The 17,105-nt window shown below is 36.5% G+C and overlaps 1 protein-coding gene across 3 annotated transcripts in view; it reads right to left on the reverse strand.

Annotated features, from left to right (window-relative positions):
- Positions 1 to 16,748, reverse strand: part of NMI (N-myc and STAT interactor) — a 33,418-nt gene extending 16,670 nt beyond the window's left edge. Inside the window, exons 1-3 of one of the 3 annotated variants that reach the window (XM_007494156.3) lie at positions 16,629 to 16,748; positions 7,117 to 7,250; positions 6,502 to 6,594 (exon numbers count right to left, since the gene is read on the reverse strand). In XM_007494156.3, coding sequence (XP_007494218.2) covers positions 6,502 to 6,594; positions 7,117 to 7,250; positions 16,629 to 16,650 — 249 coding nt within the window. In that variant the 5' untranslated portion in view covers positions 16,651 to 16,748. The other 2 variants (XM_007494157.3, XM_056793831.1) reach the window with 2 other exon arrangements.
- Positions 16,749 to 17,105: the final 357 nt, after the last annotated feature.

The raw sequence follows: 17,105 nt of genomic DNA on the forward strand, positions 1-17,105 counted from the left end.
ACACCTTCTTCTCAGCACCACATGGCACATTCACAAAAATTGACCATACATTAGGTCACAGAAACATAGCACACAAATGCAGAAAAGCAGAAATAATGAATGCAGCCTTCTCAGATCACAAGGCAATAAAAATAATGATTAGAATTGGTACATGGAAAACCAAATCTAAAACCAATTGGAAATTAGTCAATATGATACTCCAAAACTGTTTAGTTAAAGAAGAAATCATAGAAACAATTAATAATTTCATCGAGGAAAATGACAATGGCGAGACATCCTTTCAAACCTTTTGGGATGCAGCCAAAGCGGTAATCAGAGGTAAATTCATATCCCTGAATGCTTATATTAACAAACAAGGGAGAGCAGAGATCAATCAATTGGAAATGCAAATGAAAAAACTCGAAAGCGATCAAATTAAAACCCCCCAGCAGAAAACCAAACTAGAAATCCTAAAAATTAAGGGAGAAATTAATAAAATCGAAAGTGATAGAACTATTGATTTAATAAATAAGACAAGAAGCTGGTACTTTGAAAAAACAAACAAAATAGACAAAGTACTGGTCAATCTAATTAAAAAAAGGAAGGAAGAAAAGCAAATTAACAGCATTAAAGATGAAAAGGGGGACAGCACCTCCGATGAAGATGAAATTAAGGCAATCATTAGAAATTACTTTGCCCAATTATATGGCAATAAATACACCAATTTAGGAGAAATGGATGAATATATACAAAAATACAAACTGCCTAGACTAACAGAAGAAGAAATAGAATTCTTAAATAATCCCATATCAGAAAATGAAATCCAACAAGCCATCAAAGAATTTCCTAAGAAAAAATCCCCAGGGCCTGATGGATTCACCAGTGAATTCTATCAAACATTCAGAGAACAGTTAATCCCAATACTATACAAACTATTTGACATAATAAGCAAAGAGGGAGTTCTACTAAACTCCTTTTACGACACAAACATGGTACTAATTCCAAAACCAGGCAGGTCAAAAATAGAGAAAGAAAACTATAGACCAATCTCCCTAATGAATATAGATGCAAAAATCTTAAATAGGATACTAGCAAAAAGACTCCAGCAAATGATCAGAAGGATCATTCACCATGACCAAGTAGGATTTATACCAGGGATGCAGGGCTGGTTCAACATTAGGAAAACCATCCACATAATTGACCACATCAACAAGCAAACTAGCAAGAACCACATGACTATCTCAATAGACGCAGAAAAAGCATTTGAGAAAATACAACACCCATTCCTATTAAAAACACTAGAAAGCATAGGAATAGAAGGGTCATTCCTAAAAATAATAAACAGTATATATCTAAAATCATCAGCTAATATCATCTGCAATGGGGATAAACTAGACGCATTCCCAATAAGATCAGGAGTGAAACAAGGATGCCCATTATCACCTCTACTATTTGACATTGTACTAGAAACACTAGCAGTAGCAATTAGAGAAGATAAAGGAATTGAAGGCATCAAAATAGGCAAGGAGGAGACCAAGTTATCACTCTTTGCAGATGACATGATGGTCTACTTATAGAATCCTAGAGATTCAACCAAAAAGCTAATTGAAATAATCAACAACTTTAGCAAAGTTGCAGGATACAAAATAAACTCACATAAATCATCAGCTTTTCTATATATCTCCAATACAGCTCAGCAGCAAGAACTAGAAAGAGAAATCCCATTCAAAATCACCTTAGACAAAATAAAATACCTAGGAATCTACCTCCCAAGACAAACACAGGAACTATATGAACACAACTACAAAACACTCGCCACACAACTAAAACTAGACTTGAGCAAATGGAAAAACATTAACTGCTCATGGATAGGACGAGCCAATATAATAAAAATGACCATCCTACCCAAACTTATTTATCTATTTAGTGCCATACCCATTGAACTACCAAAATACTTCTTCACCGATTTAGAAAAAACCATAACAAAGTTCATTTGGAAGAACAAAAGATCAAGGATATCCAGGGAAATAATGAAAAAAAACACATATGATGGGGGCCTTGCAGTCCCTGACCTTAAACTATATTACAAAGCAGCAGTCATCAAAACAATTTGGTACTGGCTAAGAAACAGAAAGGAAGATCAGTGGAATAGCCTGGGGGAAAGCGACCTCAGCAAGACAGTATACGATAAACCCAAAGCTTTTGGGACAAAACCCAGCTTTTGGGACAAAAATCCACTATTCAATAAAAACTGTTGGGAAAATTGGAAGACAGTGTGGGAGAGACTAGGAATAGATCAACACCTCACACCCTACACCAAGATAAATTCAAAATGGGTGAGTGACTTAAACATAAAGAAGGAAACCATAAGTAAATTGGGTAAACACAGAATAGTATACATGTCAGACCTTTGGGAGGGGAAAGACTTTAAAACCAAGCAAGACATAGAAAGAATCACAAAATGTAAAATAAATAATTTTGACTACATCAAATTAAAAAGCTTTGTACAAACAAAACCAATGTAACTAAAATCAGAAGGGAAACAACAAATTGGGAAAAAATCTTCATAGAAACCTCTGACAAAGGTTTAATTACTCATATTTATAAAGAGCTAAATCAATTGTACAGAAAATCAAGCCATTCTCCAATTGATAAATGGGCAAGGGACATGGATAGGCAGTTCTCAGATAAAGAAATCAAAACTATTAACAAGCACATGAAGAAGTGCTCTAAATCTCTTATAATCAGAGAGATGCAAATCAAAACAACTCTGAGGTATCACCTCACACCTAGCAGATTGGCTAACATGACAGCAAAGGAAAGTAATGAATGCTGGAGGGAATGTGGCAAAGTCGGACATTAATTCATTGCTGGTGGAGTTGTGAACTGATCCAACCATTCTGGAGGGCAATTTGGAACTATGCCCAAAGGGTGACAAAAGAATATCTACCCTTTGACCCAGCCATAGCACTGCTGGGTTTGTACCCCAAAGAGATAATGGACAAAAAGACTTGTACAAGAATATTCATAGCTGCGCTCTTTATGGTGGCCAAAAACTGGAAAACGAGGGGATGCCCATCAATTGGGAAATGGCTGAACAAACTGTGGTATATGTTGGTGATGGAATACTATTGTGCTAAAAGGAATAATCAAGTGGAGGAATTCCATGGAGACTGGAACAACCTCCAGGAAGTGATGCAGAGGGAGAGGAGCAGAACCAGGAGAACATTGTACACAGAGACTAATACACTGTGGTATAATCGAACGTAATGGACGTCTCCATTAATGGCAGTGTAATGTCCCTGAACAACTTGCAGCGATCCAGGAGAAAAAAACACCATTCATAAGCAAAGGATAAACTGTGGGAGTGGAAACACCGAGGAAAAGCAACTGCCTGACTACAGCGGTTGAGGGGACATGACAGAGGAGAGACTCTAAATGAACACCCTAATGCAAATATTATCAACAAAGCAATGGGTTCAAATCAAGAAAGCATGTAATGCCCAGTGGATTTACGCGTCGGCTATGTGGGGTGGGGGGGAGGAAAAGAAAATGATCTATGTCTTTAAATGAATAATGATTGGAAATGATCAAATAAAATATATTAAAAATTAAAAAAAGAAAAAGAAAAAAAAGAGAGAGAGACAGCTGTTAAATTTTCAGTGTGAGCATTTACACTTTGGTTGTTCAGTCATGTCTGATACTTTGGGGTTTTGGGGTTTTCTTGGCAAAGACACTAAAAGGATTTGATATTTCCTTCTTCAGCTCATTTTACAGATGAAGAAACTGAGGCATACAGGGTTATGTGACTTGTCCAGTGACACAGCTATTAAGTATCTGATCAGATATGCACTCAGGAAAATGATCCTTTCTGACTCGAGGCCAGGCATTTTAGCCACTGCACCACCTAGATGCCCATTTACACCTTGGAAATCAGCAAATGCTACAAACCAAGGCTTGATTTGTTGTTTTGAGATTTGCCTAAATTTAAGAAAGTAATAGAGAAAATAGTAATAATATAGATTGAACTTAAAAGTGTGTTGAGCATGCATAGTACTACTGTATAATATTTTTAGTACCATGGTAAAAAGCAAGAGTCATTCACTCCACTATCTTTTGTCCATGGGATACTCAGGCCTTTAACTCTGCTTTTAGTTTAGTCCGTGCTTCTCAAGGACCAGCTTCCACCAGCTGCTGCACTCACTTTCATAGAGACCAGGCCACTGCAAACTGCTTGCCCTATTCTTACCTCCCCTCTGAAGATCTTCTGTCCAAGGCCATCTCAGGAAAGCTAAATCACACACTAAGTCTAGAGACAGATTATTTGGCGTTGAAGCCTGGGTATCTCTTGTTTGGGATGATAAATGATGTGTTACACATTGCTTCTCTTTTCTAAATGTCTTTAATCCTGTTAATTAGTACTACAAAAAGTTATTGATTTATGTATTCATCTAGCTGCCCAGAACAAAATGAGGCCCAGTTTTCCCCACTGTCCAAGGGATGGCTGCCCATGCCAGAAAGAGTCATAATATGGAGTCATCACATGGTCCTTAGCCTAGGATAGGAGGGCCTTGGAGACTCACCAACAACCACATCAAAAAGTGATTTGAACTAGCTGACTAGCTGATGTTTCCCAATGGACACTTGGTCCTTGGGGGAGAATAGCACATCTGATACTTGGTGAAACACAAAGCATACTTCAGAATGAAAGAATGTCCTGCCCAGAGTCTTTTATGTTGAATGGGACTAATAGCAATTGCAAAAAGAGCCTCAAGTCCTTCAGGAGAAGCAAAGGGTTTCAGAAGGGGAGGTATTGTGGGTCAGAAGAAAGTGTGATGGAAGTTGGGTTCCATTCTTGGTTCTGCAATTTAACTTTCTGCATGCCCTAAAGGAAATTATTTAATCTATTTGAGTATCAGCTTCTGCCCTATAAAATGAAATAGCCTTTAAGGTCCATATGAACCTGGGATGAATGAATGAATGAAAAAATAAATGAATGAATAGCACGGAAATTTCTGAAGCTTTAGAATCATAGGAAGAGAGCCAAGAGAGTCGGGGAGACCAAGTGCTAGAATTTCAAGATTTGCCAGTAACTAGCTCTTTGACCTTGAGCATAATATGTAATCTCTCATCTATAAGGTAAGACAACTTAATTTGATTACTACATGGTTCTAAGATAATGTAAGATCTTTTGTTTTCCAGAAAATAATTTCTACAATAATAACAATGTAAAGAAAAGAAAAACAACTTTGAAACTTAAGACCATTAATTAATTAAGACCAATTAAAAGATCAACCGTAATTTCAGACAACCAGTAAGGAAGCATGATACCCACCTCCTGAAAGGGAGGTGAATGACATTTGAAAAAGGACAATTTTAACAATTCGTTTTGCTCAAACGTGCACATTTACTACAAGGGTTTTTATTTTCCTTTTTTTCATCTTCTAATAGGAAATTTGCAGAAGAGAAGATTATTAAACCATCAGAGTTGTTTTTAAAAAAAGGAAAAAGAAAAAAGATTATCGAAACCTTTTCTTTTACAGAAAAAAAAATCAGAAAGAAACAAACAAGCAGAAAAGCTTTAACAACTTAAAAAAACAAGCTTTAAAAGTAAAAGTTACATGTTAGGCAGGATAGCTTTCAGAGTTATATATTGAATTTACTTAAAAAGAAAAGCAAGGGGGACAGCTGGATAGCTTAGTGGATTTAGAGCCAGGCCTCGATATAGGAGGTCCCAGGTTCAAATCTGGCCTCAGACACTTTCCAGCTGTGTAACCCTGGGCAAATAACTTAACCCCCATTGCCTAGCCCTTACTACTCTTCTGCCTTGAAACCAATGCACAGTATTGACTCCAAGATGGAAGGTAAGAGTTTAAAAAGAAAAAAGCAAGCTATATGTCAAAGAGTCAAAGTTTCATGTACAATCCTCTACTTGTCTAATTTGTGCCTCAAACTGTGCATTTTATTGGGTATTTCTGAGTTCAAAATAAAGAAAAGAAAGCTTAAAAAAATACTTCTCTATGTGAGTTCACTAAAAGAGCTACTTTATATTCATTCACAAGGGTAACTCCCAACTCTAAATTTCTCTCAATATAATAATCCATACTTTCCAATACACAGGAAACAGAAATGAAACAATTCCAATAATTAAACTAATGTTTTAAATAAAGTTTTTTTCCCCTCATTAGTAGAGGGTCTTCCTGAGAAAACTTAAATATTAAAATTACATCCATGTTTCAGTCTAGTTAAACATATGTTCACTGTTTTTTATGAAACTAAATTTAAGCTTCATCTCATAAATGAATGAAATCACTTCATCAGACTAGATAAAAAATATCAACTATCATGAAATTCCAATACTTAACCAAAAATCATTTAGGACACACTGAAATAAGACTTTAAACAATAATTAGGATGTTTTAAAGGAGATTTTTATATAATAAAACTGAAAGAATTTTTCTTGGCCGCTGGGAGAGAGGTGTTAAGTGAAAAAAATCATAAAACCCTTAAATACAAAGTTACCAGGTAAGATGATGAAGGTCGTTGCAACTCCATTTCAGCTTTTTTAATTTCAATCTTTAGGTTAGTATTTGTTTGTACCATTTCATCGATGCTCTGAAAAATGGTGGAAAGAACAAATAGGATAAATTATTCATATTAAGCAAAATGCTTACAACATCCTCAAGTATCTAACACAATTCCCATTTAGAGAATTTGCTGTCAGAAATTCTTTCTTCCCTTGAGCTTTGAATAGAATTTTGTGTTTCTCATTGATTTATCATGCTCTATTATATTGCCTTATAATAATCTGTGTATGTTTCAGATTCTTATACTTAGATGATAAGCTTCATGAGGCCAAAGAACCTTCTACTTAATTTTTTTATCTCCCCCCTCCCTACTACCTTCATAACTTTCATTCTCTCTTTACATTAAATCTACTTAATAAACATTGGATAAAACTTGCTGAATTGATGTATGCTTTAGAACAAAACGAAAGATAACATTTTGAAAGGTTTCTTAAATGAACCAGGTACTACAAATGATCATATTTCCAAAAGGACAGGTTATCAGACAATAGATGTAAAACTGGAACTGTAGCAAAATTGAATAACATATTTTCTAAATTAATACTTATACCTTCTGTACATCATTTTTTGGGTCTTCTATTAATTGTTTCAATATCTCTTCAATTTGCTTGTTATTTTTATCTTCAAGATACATTTCAAGAAGCAGTTGTAAGTCTTCTTTTTGAGCAGTTGACATTTTTTCCTCTAGAAAATAATTCATTCACAATAACTGAAGTTTAGGAATATTTAAGTGTAAGGCAGAGGAAAATGAAATAGCATGTCACCATTTATGAAGATAAATATAGTTTTTATCTTCTTAAAACTATATTTGTCTTCATAAATGGTAACAGGGAACAAGTACAAGCTTTGGGGTCTCTAACTTACAAGTGAAGAGCCAGCTCCCAAACCCCTTCTTTCCCCTCCCTGACTCCTAACCCCAGGAGTCCCATCGGGCATTTCACAAGCTAATCCTAAAACTTGGTATTCATCAAGTCTTACTAGGCTACAAGTTTGGGGTTTCTAGATTCCATGTTGACAGAACTAAAACCTAGAACCCTACAAAATAAGGTCAAAGGTAGCCTATAAAAGCCCAGAGTGGGAGACACGGTCAAACTAGATCTAGAAAATACACAGACAAAATTCTGATGTGTAATCCAAGAAAAAGTCACAGTGAGTAATTTTTCCAGCCCAGATAGGCATAGAGAGACAGAAACTGGGAAGACCTGTGGACACTGCCTGAAAGCTCAGGACCATGTTGAACTTTCCAGAGTCCAGTGAGAGACTGTGAAAGACCCATAGAAGGACACCATGGGCAGGGTGCAAAAATTAATTCCACGTCATAGATCTTGAGTATATATCCAAGGGTGATACTCCATTCCTGAGTGGGGAGCTGCTAAAGGTTTTAAACTGTGTACTAACCAAGGAACATGTTCAGAGCAAGCAGCAGAAATGTGACTCAAACCCTCAGGGACAGAGCAAGGTATCAGTTCTGGCTTCTAACCCAAACTGAAACCTGCAGAGGAATAACCAGAGGAAACCAAAAGGAAGCTTGTTGTAGTAGCAGGATACTGTTGTTCAGTCTCAAACCCAGGCCAAGAACTTACAGAACTAACATCAGGAAAGCAGTAATCAGACTTTGCCCTAAATCAAATAGCTTTCAGAGCCTGGGAAATATAAGTTCCCCAGCTTATCTTTGAATTCTAGAATAATACAACTTTTAATTACTCCCCTACTCCACATAAGAAAGCAGCAACAGGATTAGACCAGACTTTCCTAAGAGAAATACACAGAGCCTAACCCTAACATCATCATAATAATAGCATTTATATAGCAGCCTGGCATTGTGCTAAATGACCTTCAATTATCTCATTTGATCATCTGAAACCAGGAAGTAGTCTGGAAAAATGAGTAAACAACCACAACAAAAAAGAATCTCATTATAAAAAGCTATCCAGTAGGGATACTCAAGATATAAACACAAAGTAGATGAGCTCTATAGAACAAAAAATTGGAAAAGAAACGAGAACTATGGAAGAAAGAATTAGAAAGGGAATGAAGAGAGGAAGAAGAGGAAGATATATAAAGTATCTTATAGCAAAAAAAAAATAAATGACAGGAGAAAAAAATTTAAGAATTATTGGTTTCTCTGAATAAGAAAGAAAGAAAAAAGAAAGAAAATTTCAAGAAATCTTTAAAGAAAATTGCTCAGATTTTATAGAACCAACGATCAAAGTAAAAAGAGGAAGAATTTCTGAAACCACCAAATGAAAGCTCCCAAGAATATTATAACCAAAATCCAGAGTTTCTGAGCAAAATTAAATTTCTGCAAAAAGTCAGAAAAAGTTGAAGTATTAAGGAATCACAAATAATAGACACAATTTAACAACCACCACTAGAAAGGATATAGAACTCAGAAGAATCATAAAATGGTTGATGCAAATGAATAATGATAAAGGACTAAACAATGATAAACTACTAACATTTTAACATGGAGATACAATACATGTATCCCCTTTAAACTTTTATCATGATTGAATATCACAGGGGGAATCTAATGATAAAAAACCTGGGAGTGATTCTGTTATGTCTTGATAAATTTAAGAGAAGAATGGAAAGAGAGGGAAAGAGAAACAATGGAGATGGGGAGGGGAAGGAAAGGTAAGTTTAGGGAAAATTATCTCATACAATAAGAGTAAGTAGTCCTTTATCACTGTTCAATACATCTTCCAAATAACTGCCAAAATAACCTTCCTATACTATATGGTCATGCCACTCTACTCTTTAAAAATCTTCAGTGGCTCCCTACTGCTTTAACAATGAAATACAAACTTCTTATGACATCATCGTCATCTTCATCATAGCTAATATTTATATTGTGATTTAAGAGTTACAAATTATACACACACACACATATATATATATAATATATATATGTATATATATATATTCTCTAGGTTGATTCTTACCCAATGAAGTAAATGCTATTATTATTTTCATTTTACAAATGAAAAAATTGAGTCAGAGAGTTTTAGTGACTTGCCTAGGGTCACACAGTTAGTTAAGTATCTGAATCAAAAAATCAAACTTGGGTATTTCTGATTCCAAACTCTTTCACTCTCTGCCAACTATGTCACCTAGTTGTGTCTTGGAACATAAAGCCCTTCACACTATGGCTCCAGCCTACTTTTCCAGACATACCTAAAAATTTCTCTTTTTTTACATATTCTTTATTCCAGCCAAAGTAGTGTACTTGCTATTCCCCTGAATTCAGAATTCTATCCTGGACCTCTCTATGCATACTTGCTATTTCCAGAATTCAGTATTCCATCTTGGACCTCTCAAAGCCTCCTCAAACTGTCTCTAATGCCTTCAAAGTTCACCTAAGGCATCACTTCCTTCCTGAGGTTTCCCTACTCCTCTTACTTGTTATTGGTCTTTTTCTTCCTCAAATTACATTGTATTTATTTGCCTATTTAACAGTTGTTACTCACCCTCCTTGAATGTAAACTCCTTGAAAATAAGAACTATCTTTTATTCCATCTGGATTCTCAGCACTTATCACAGTATCTCACAGTTAAGTTGTTTCAGTCATATCTGACTTTTCATGACCACATATAGGGTTTTCTTGGCAAAGATATTATAATGGCTTTAAGTTCCCTTCATTTTACAGTTAAGGAACTTGGTCAAACAAGTTTAAGTGACTTGTCTAAGGTCACACAGCTAATAGTCTGAGGCAAGATTGAACCAAGAGAAGTATTCCTGATTATAAAGCCCAATGCTCTACCCACTGCAATCACATCTAGCAAGTCCCTTAAATAATAGGGGATTACTAAAATGCTTGTTGGTTAACTAAAATTTTAATTTCCTCCTTGACCAATCAGTGCATCCATCTTTCCCTTTTTGAGTGCCCTGAGAATAAAGTACCTCCTCCAGTGCATAGTCAATAACTGCCAAATAAAATTACCTAACCTCTACTCTGTCCAACCTAGACATGAAACACCCATGTGACTCTGGGTAAATTACTTCTCTGGTCCCCAGTTTCTTCATCTGTTCCAGTAGTGCCTTCAGATGCATAGGGATAGATTCTAAGACTGACTATGGATGGCTAAAACTGGCTATAAGTGAATACCTGCTGTTAACCAACAGTAATTGAATCAGCAGATATTGAAATCAGTAAGTACCTGAGTACAAGGTCACAGCAGCACTGCTACTCTTCTAAATTGGGACCATTAGAAAAGTAAGGACTTTCTTAAACAAAGACATTGTGATAACACTACAATGAAAAAATCAGGCAGAGGCAGCCTGAAGGAAAGTTTCTCCTGGGATATAGGGACACAGGTTGATGAATCCTGTACTGAGCTGATGGACTGTATTCACTTGCCAGGCCGTTTGAAACTTATGAACAGCTTTTTTCTATTTTCTGGAATTTTCCAATTTTGTTTTACTGAATCAGTGGATACTGAATCAGCAGATAAGGGAGCACAACTGCACTTCCAGCTCTAAATATATGGTGCTATGGTTATTCCATCCCTCTTCTAACTTTCTGCTTTATATTGCAAAAAGATTATTTCAAATGCATTTGAGGCATGCCTTTTTTTTTTTAAACCCTTACCTTCCATCTTGGAGTCAATACTATGTATTGGCTCCAAGGCAGAAGAGTTTTAAAGGCTAGGCAATGGGGGTTAAGTGACTTGCCCAGGGTCACTCAGCTAGGAAGTGTCTGAGGCTACATTTGAACCTAGAACCTCCCATCTCTAGGCCTGACTCTCAATCCACTGAGTCACCCAGCTGCCCCCTATGAGGCATGTCTTAATACTCATGTCTTGATTAAATACCTTTATTCTATTTATGGAATACCTTATGCATATGCCAACATCTTAATAAGGTTATAAATTTCTAATAGGAACCATCTAAAACTTTGTTGAGCCATATAGCAGATATATAGTGGATAGTGGAGATGTGGTTTCTAATCTTGGCTCTGTTAAAGTTGTGTTTGCCTAATCCAGTTGAAGAGCTAAGGGGTATAGAGTAAATGGTTCTGGATTTAGAGAAAGAAAATTTCAATTTTAATCTTAGTTCTTCTATTGACTACCTATGGGTCCTTAAGAAATGAGACCTGTCTGAACCTGTTTCTGCTCTTTTAAAATGAAAGGATTGATACCTGCTGCAAGAGAAAAGAAGGACTTAAAAAGCAAAATGAGACACACAATTTTGAGGCATGAGCAATGTAGAAATGTGTTTCTACTTTTCTATATATAATTGTTATAAGGAGTTCCCTCCCCTTTTTTTAACTGTTCAATTACAAAGAAAGGTAGGAAGAGATATGATAAATGCTTGTAAAAATAAAAAAATAAAAATCTTTTGAAACATAAAATGAGAAGTTTGAACTATATGATCTCTAATGTGCCTTCTAAATTCCTGTCTTATATCACTTCACCTTTAAAGCCTCAGTTTTCTTAACTATAAAATGAGGATAAAACTTTCACAATTTACCATAAAGAATTGTCTTGGGAAAACATACTTTGTGAACCTTAAAGCTAGGCAATACAGTACATAGGGGACTGGATCTAGGGAAAGAATGTCCTGATCTGGTCTCAAATCAAGTCACTTAATCTCTGTCTGCCCCAGTTTCCTCATCTGAGAATTAGGGATAATAGCAGCCTCCCAGGAACAAAATACTTTGCAAACTTTAAAGTGATATCCATGCTAGCTCACTTATGAGGATAAATACCTATTATGGATCTCTTAGATATAAGTATGGTAGACACTATGGTAGGCACTGGAGATACAAAAGTGGGTATGATACTAATCCTGGTAACAAGGAGTTTTCAGTTGAGTAAATATGTTGGCAAATAACCATGTTCCAAAGGAGAAGTTCAGCAAAGTACCATGAGAAATATGAAGGAAAGAGAACTTGCAGCTAGGGGTCAGCTAGGAGGGTTTGATGACACTTCTGTAGGGCCTATCAAGGGTGTCAATTCAATAGTTAAAGAGGAAGGAGGGAGTTGGAAACAAGAGTGCAAAAAACACCAGAGAAAGGGGAAGGGCAAAGTTTCCAGTTTGGTGGGATTTGGGGAGTATGTAGAGGGGACAAAGATGAGGGGAAGTAGGAAACCACATAAGAAATGCCTTAAAGGGCAAAATGTTTCTACTTTATTAGGTAGGCAACAAGTAGCCACTGAAAGAATTTCTCATCAAACACAATATGTAAAGTAAGTTAGGAAGATTACTAGAGCAGCACCATTTCCTCATTTATAGAATGGATGGGCAGCTAGAGTGGTACAATGGATGGAGTGCCAGGCCTGGAGTCAGGTAGATTCATCTGGCTGACTTCAAATCTGATCTCAGATACTTATTAGCTATGTGACCCAGGGAGAGCCATTTATCCCTGTTTGCCTCAATTTCTCCATCTGTAAAATGAGCTAGAGAAGGAAATAGTAAACTACTCCAGTGTCTTTGCTAAGAAAACCCTAAATGGGGACATGAAGTGTTCAATATGACTGAACAAAAGAATAAATTAAAAGTTAACCTGACATCAATGAACTTCTTAAAAATATTTTTATAACTATTTCACTATAATTGATTTTCTTGGTAATGTTCTATTTTTTTTAATGGATTTAGAGACATTATCCAAAGAAGAGGTCCATTGGCTTTACCAGACTGTCAAAAGGGTACATGATATAAAAAGGTTAACTCCTGGGCTAGATGACTGATATGGTCCATTCTAACTCTAAAATTCTATGTCCATAGCACTAAGTTTCTACTTTAAGAGCCTCCAAGGCAAAGTTCATGTTGACCCACTCTCCACCATACCTGGAATGCATTCCCTCCTCCTTACCTCATCTCGGAATCCCTCTCCTTCAAGTAGCAGCATAAGCACTATGTTTTACATGCAGCCTTTCATGATCCTTCTCCCAACCTCCAACAAATGCTAATTCTAGGTCCTCCAAAACTCTGTTGCATTTAACTACTTTGTCTACGCTTATATTTATGGTACATATTTTACATTTGAACTTGTCTTGTTCTTTGTGAGCAGGATTCTTTGTACTTGTGCTATAATATCTAACACAGTGCCTGGCACATAAAAGGTGCTTAATAAATATTTATAAGCTGATCAATTTGGAGTCAGAGGGCTTCAGTTCTGGCTCTGCTCCTTACTAACTTTGGGTAACCTCTGTACCCCAAGTTCCTAATCAATAAAATGAGGTTTTGGTTCAATATAGTCTCTAATATCTCTTCCAAGTAATACTTACAAAAAATATGATGAAGCTAGTGACAAGATGGTGCAATCATAAGAAGCCCAATCAGGGTGGAAGGGACTCTTTCTTAGAGGGTAAGAGGAGGTAAGAGGGGACAGGTAGGATGTAGAGCTTCCAAGGCCAAGGGTGGAGTTTTTTCTGTAGGGCAGAGAGATCCGCTGTAGGTTTTTTAACTTGGGATTGACATGATGAAAATGGCATTGGGGAAGATTGTTCTTATGTGGGCATATGAATGTAATGGAATAAGATTGTGTCATAAGAAATGACAAAAGAGATGAGTTTCAGAGAAACTTACAAAAATTTCCCTGAACTGATGTAGAAGGTGAGAACCAAGAGAGCAATGTATACAATAACATTATAAAAATAACTTTGAAAAACTTGAGAACTGATCAATGCAATGGGCCAACAAAAATTCCAGAGAACTAAAGATGAAACTTGCTACTTGCTACAGAAAGAAGACAGATTCAAGATGCTGAATAAACCCCACCTTTTTTGCCCTTGGCCACCTGGGAATTTGCTTTTTTGATTATGTTTATTTGTTACAAGGGCTTTGATTTTTTTTCATTTCTCCTTCTCAGTGGTGGAAAATAGAGATGAAGAAGGAAGAATAATAGGAATAGGGATGGGGTGGTATCATAAACACAAAACGACAAACAAAACAAAGAACATTTAAGTATTTTTAATGAAGAAAAAAGAATAGAAGGAAGACCAGAAAGAAATACAGAAAATGTATAGGACAGCTTTGAAAACTACAAATTAAACTTACTATAAAATTAAAAGGTATAAGGAAGCTGTACATAATAAAGAATTTCATGTAAAATCCTTTTTTCTCTTCTATTATATATAATGCAAATGCTCATTCTAGTAGACATTTGTTAAACTGGAAATAAAATAACTTTTAAAAATACTTCCCTGGGGGCAGCTGGGTAGCTCAGTGAATTGAGAGCTAGCCCTAGAGACGGAGGTCCTAGGTTCAAATTTGGCCTCAGACACTTCCCAGCTGGGTGACCCTGGGCAAGTCACTTAACCCCCATTGCCTAGCCCTTACCACACTTCTGCCTTGGAGCCAATACACAGTATTGACTCCAAGATGGAAGGTAAGGGTTTATTAAAAAAAAAATACTTCCCCACAAAACTCTGTGCTCCAATTACCATGTAAATTTGCATGTCACTTTTCCTTTATGAATCTCAGTTCCTTTATTTGTAAAAAAAATAGCCCCTAAGGTCCCTTCCAGGCCCCAAATCCTATTGTAGACTTCACTTACATAGCAGCTATACAATTGTAGCAAACAATCACTGTTTCAAATTTATCTTAATTGCATCTGATCAATTAATGGCATTTTGATTAAAAATTATATTAGGGAAGGGCTATTTACATTTTAAGTCTTTCTTTTCAAATATCTGTGCAATAAAGTTATTATAAACATGACAAAATAAAAAGATCCAATAATTAAATGGAGCCTACTTTGGCTGTTGTCAACTTTAAGAAAAGCAGGATAAGAAAAGATGGATGGATCGAAGGATAGGCAGATGGACAGATAGATAGATAGATAGATAGATAGATAGATAGATAGATAGATAGATAGATAGATAGATAGATGGATGGATGGATGGATGGATGGATGGATGGATAAATGAATAGGTAGATGGATAGATAGGCAGATGAATAGACAGATATATAGACAGACGGACAGACAGATTTTTAAAGGTCCAGTTAGTTGAACAGATATATTGGGAGGCAGAGCTACTGCTCAAGAATCCCCTATCCAATTTAATTGAATTGCCCCAATATAGTTAATGAAATTAAGAACATAATACTTCCCATATCTATCATTAGCATCCTCCCCTCACCTCTTTTCTAATAAACTCTGAGATTTCATTTTCATGGTTCAGGAAGCTGCCTTTGAGGAACTTTACTGATAAAGATTGGCATCTTCTTTGCAATTTGTATTCTTAGAGAAAAAGTGATATGGGATATGCCAACTTAAAAAAATATACTCTGATGACTGCATTTCAATAAAATTCATTTCCATTGCAATCTTGTATATTTTGTTCTATGCATTCAAAAATATTATTCTGTGAAGAGGCCCATAGGCTTCACCAGACTACCAAAGGGGTCATATGATATAAAAAGTCAAGAATTTTTACTTCAGGGAGTTTCCTGCGGCCATGAGAGGTTAAATGACCTGATCCAGGTCACACAGCCAGTATGTGTCACAAGCCACTTTTGTACCAAGTCCTTCCTGTAATTTCAACAAACCTGCAAATAGTCTATCTGGTAAGAGGTGACCACTGCTCTTGGTTCCTATTAGGACTTCATTAATTAAAAGATCTATGTAATTCTCTACTAAGACGACAAATTTTGAGACAGCAGACTCAGAGAAGAGATTTCTTTTGGTTTCATTTTCAAAAACGAAACCAAAGTCAGGCTATTTTGGAGTCTCAGCTATAATGTGAGAGGGGGTCCTGGGGCAAAGGGAGCATTTAGCGTGTCTCTCTCAGATCACTACTGTTCAGTGCCCAGCTGAAAGGGTCTGGCCATTCCACACCTACCCCTATCTGGCAGTCATCGGCCAAAGCTGTCCTCCTGCTTGGCAATGATTGTTGAGACTAAAGGAATTATTCTTCCATCCCAGACAACTAAAGAGCCCTCAGGCTAGCAGGTGCTTCCCAAAAGACCTTCCCATTACCTGCCTGCCCCATACCTCCCGATTTTAGGTCCTCCACCTTGCGAACGCAGGACAGGGCAGGGCAGTGATAGCAACAGCAACAGCAGCACCAGAAGCAACTTGAGAGACGAAGTCACAGAGGAGGTGGGACTTACCTCGAAGTCCAGGCGGGGCCATTCAGCAGCTTCTGGAGCTCGACTCTAAACCGCCTCTTTCGGGTTTCTGTAAATCACGTGAAGGTCAGTGGGAGGGAAAGAGAAATATCCGGTAGCACCTAGTAATCTAGGGATCTGTTTCCTTCTCTGAGCCAGCTCCTTCCCCTACGGTTGTTAGGTGGAGTTTCCCAACTTTTCAGTTTTTGGTCTCTTTTCCCTAAAGAAAGTGCCTGGACTGAAAAGCAAGTGGTGGGAGGGAAGGGGAGCAGCCAAAGTTTGGGTTATTTTTTTTTCTGCTTTCAGAATTATACCTACGACTATTATTGGACTTTCACTTATGAAAGTATGACTGTTCAAAACAGATTTTGTTTTGTTTTTGTTTGTTTTAATGAGTGTGTGGGAATGTTGCCCTGGAGCTGTTACTTTAATGCCTGAATTTCATCTTTTTTTAATTAAATATGTTTTGATTTAATGAGC

This window comes from Monodelphis domestica, chromosome 4 (genome assembly GCF_027887165.1).
Source record: "Monodelphis domestica isolate mMonDom1 chromosome 4, mMonDom1.pri, whole genome shotgun sequence".
NCBI lineage: Eukaryota > Metazoa > Chordata > Mammalia > Didelphimorphia > Didelphidae > Monodelphis > Monodelphis domestica.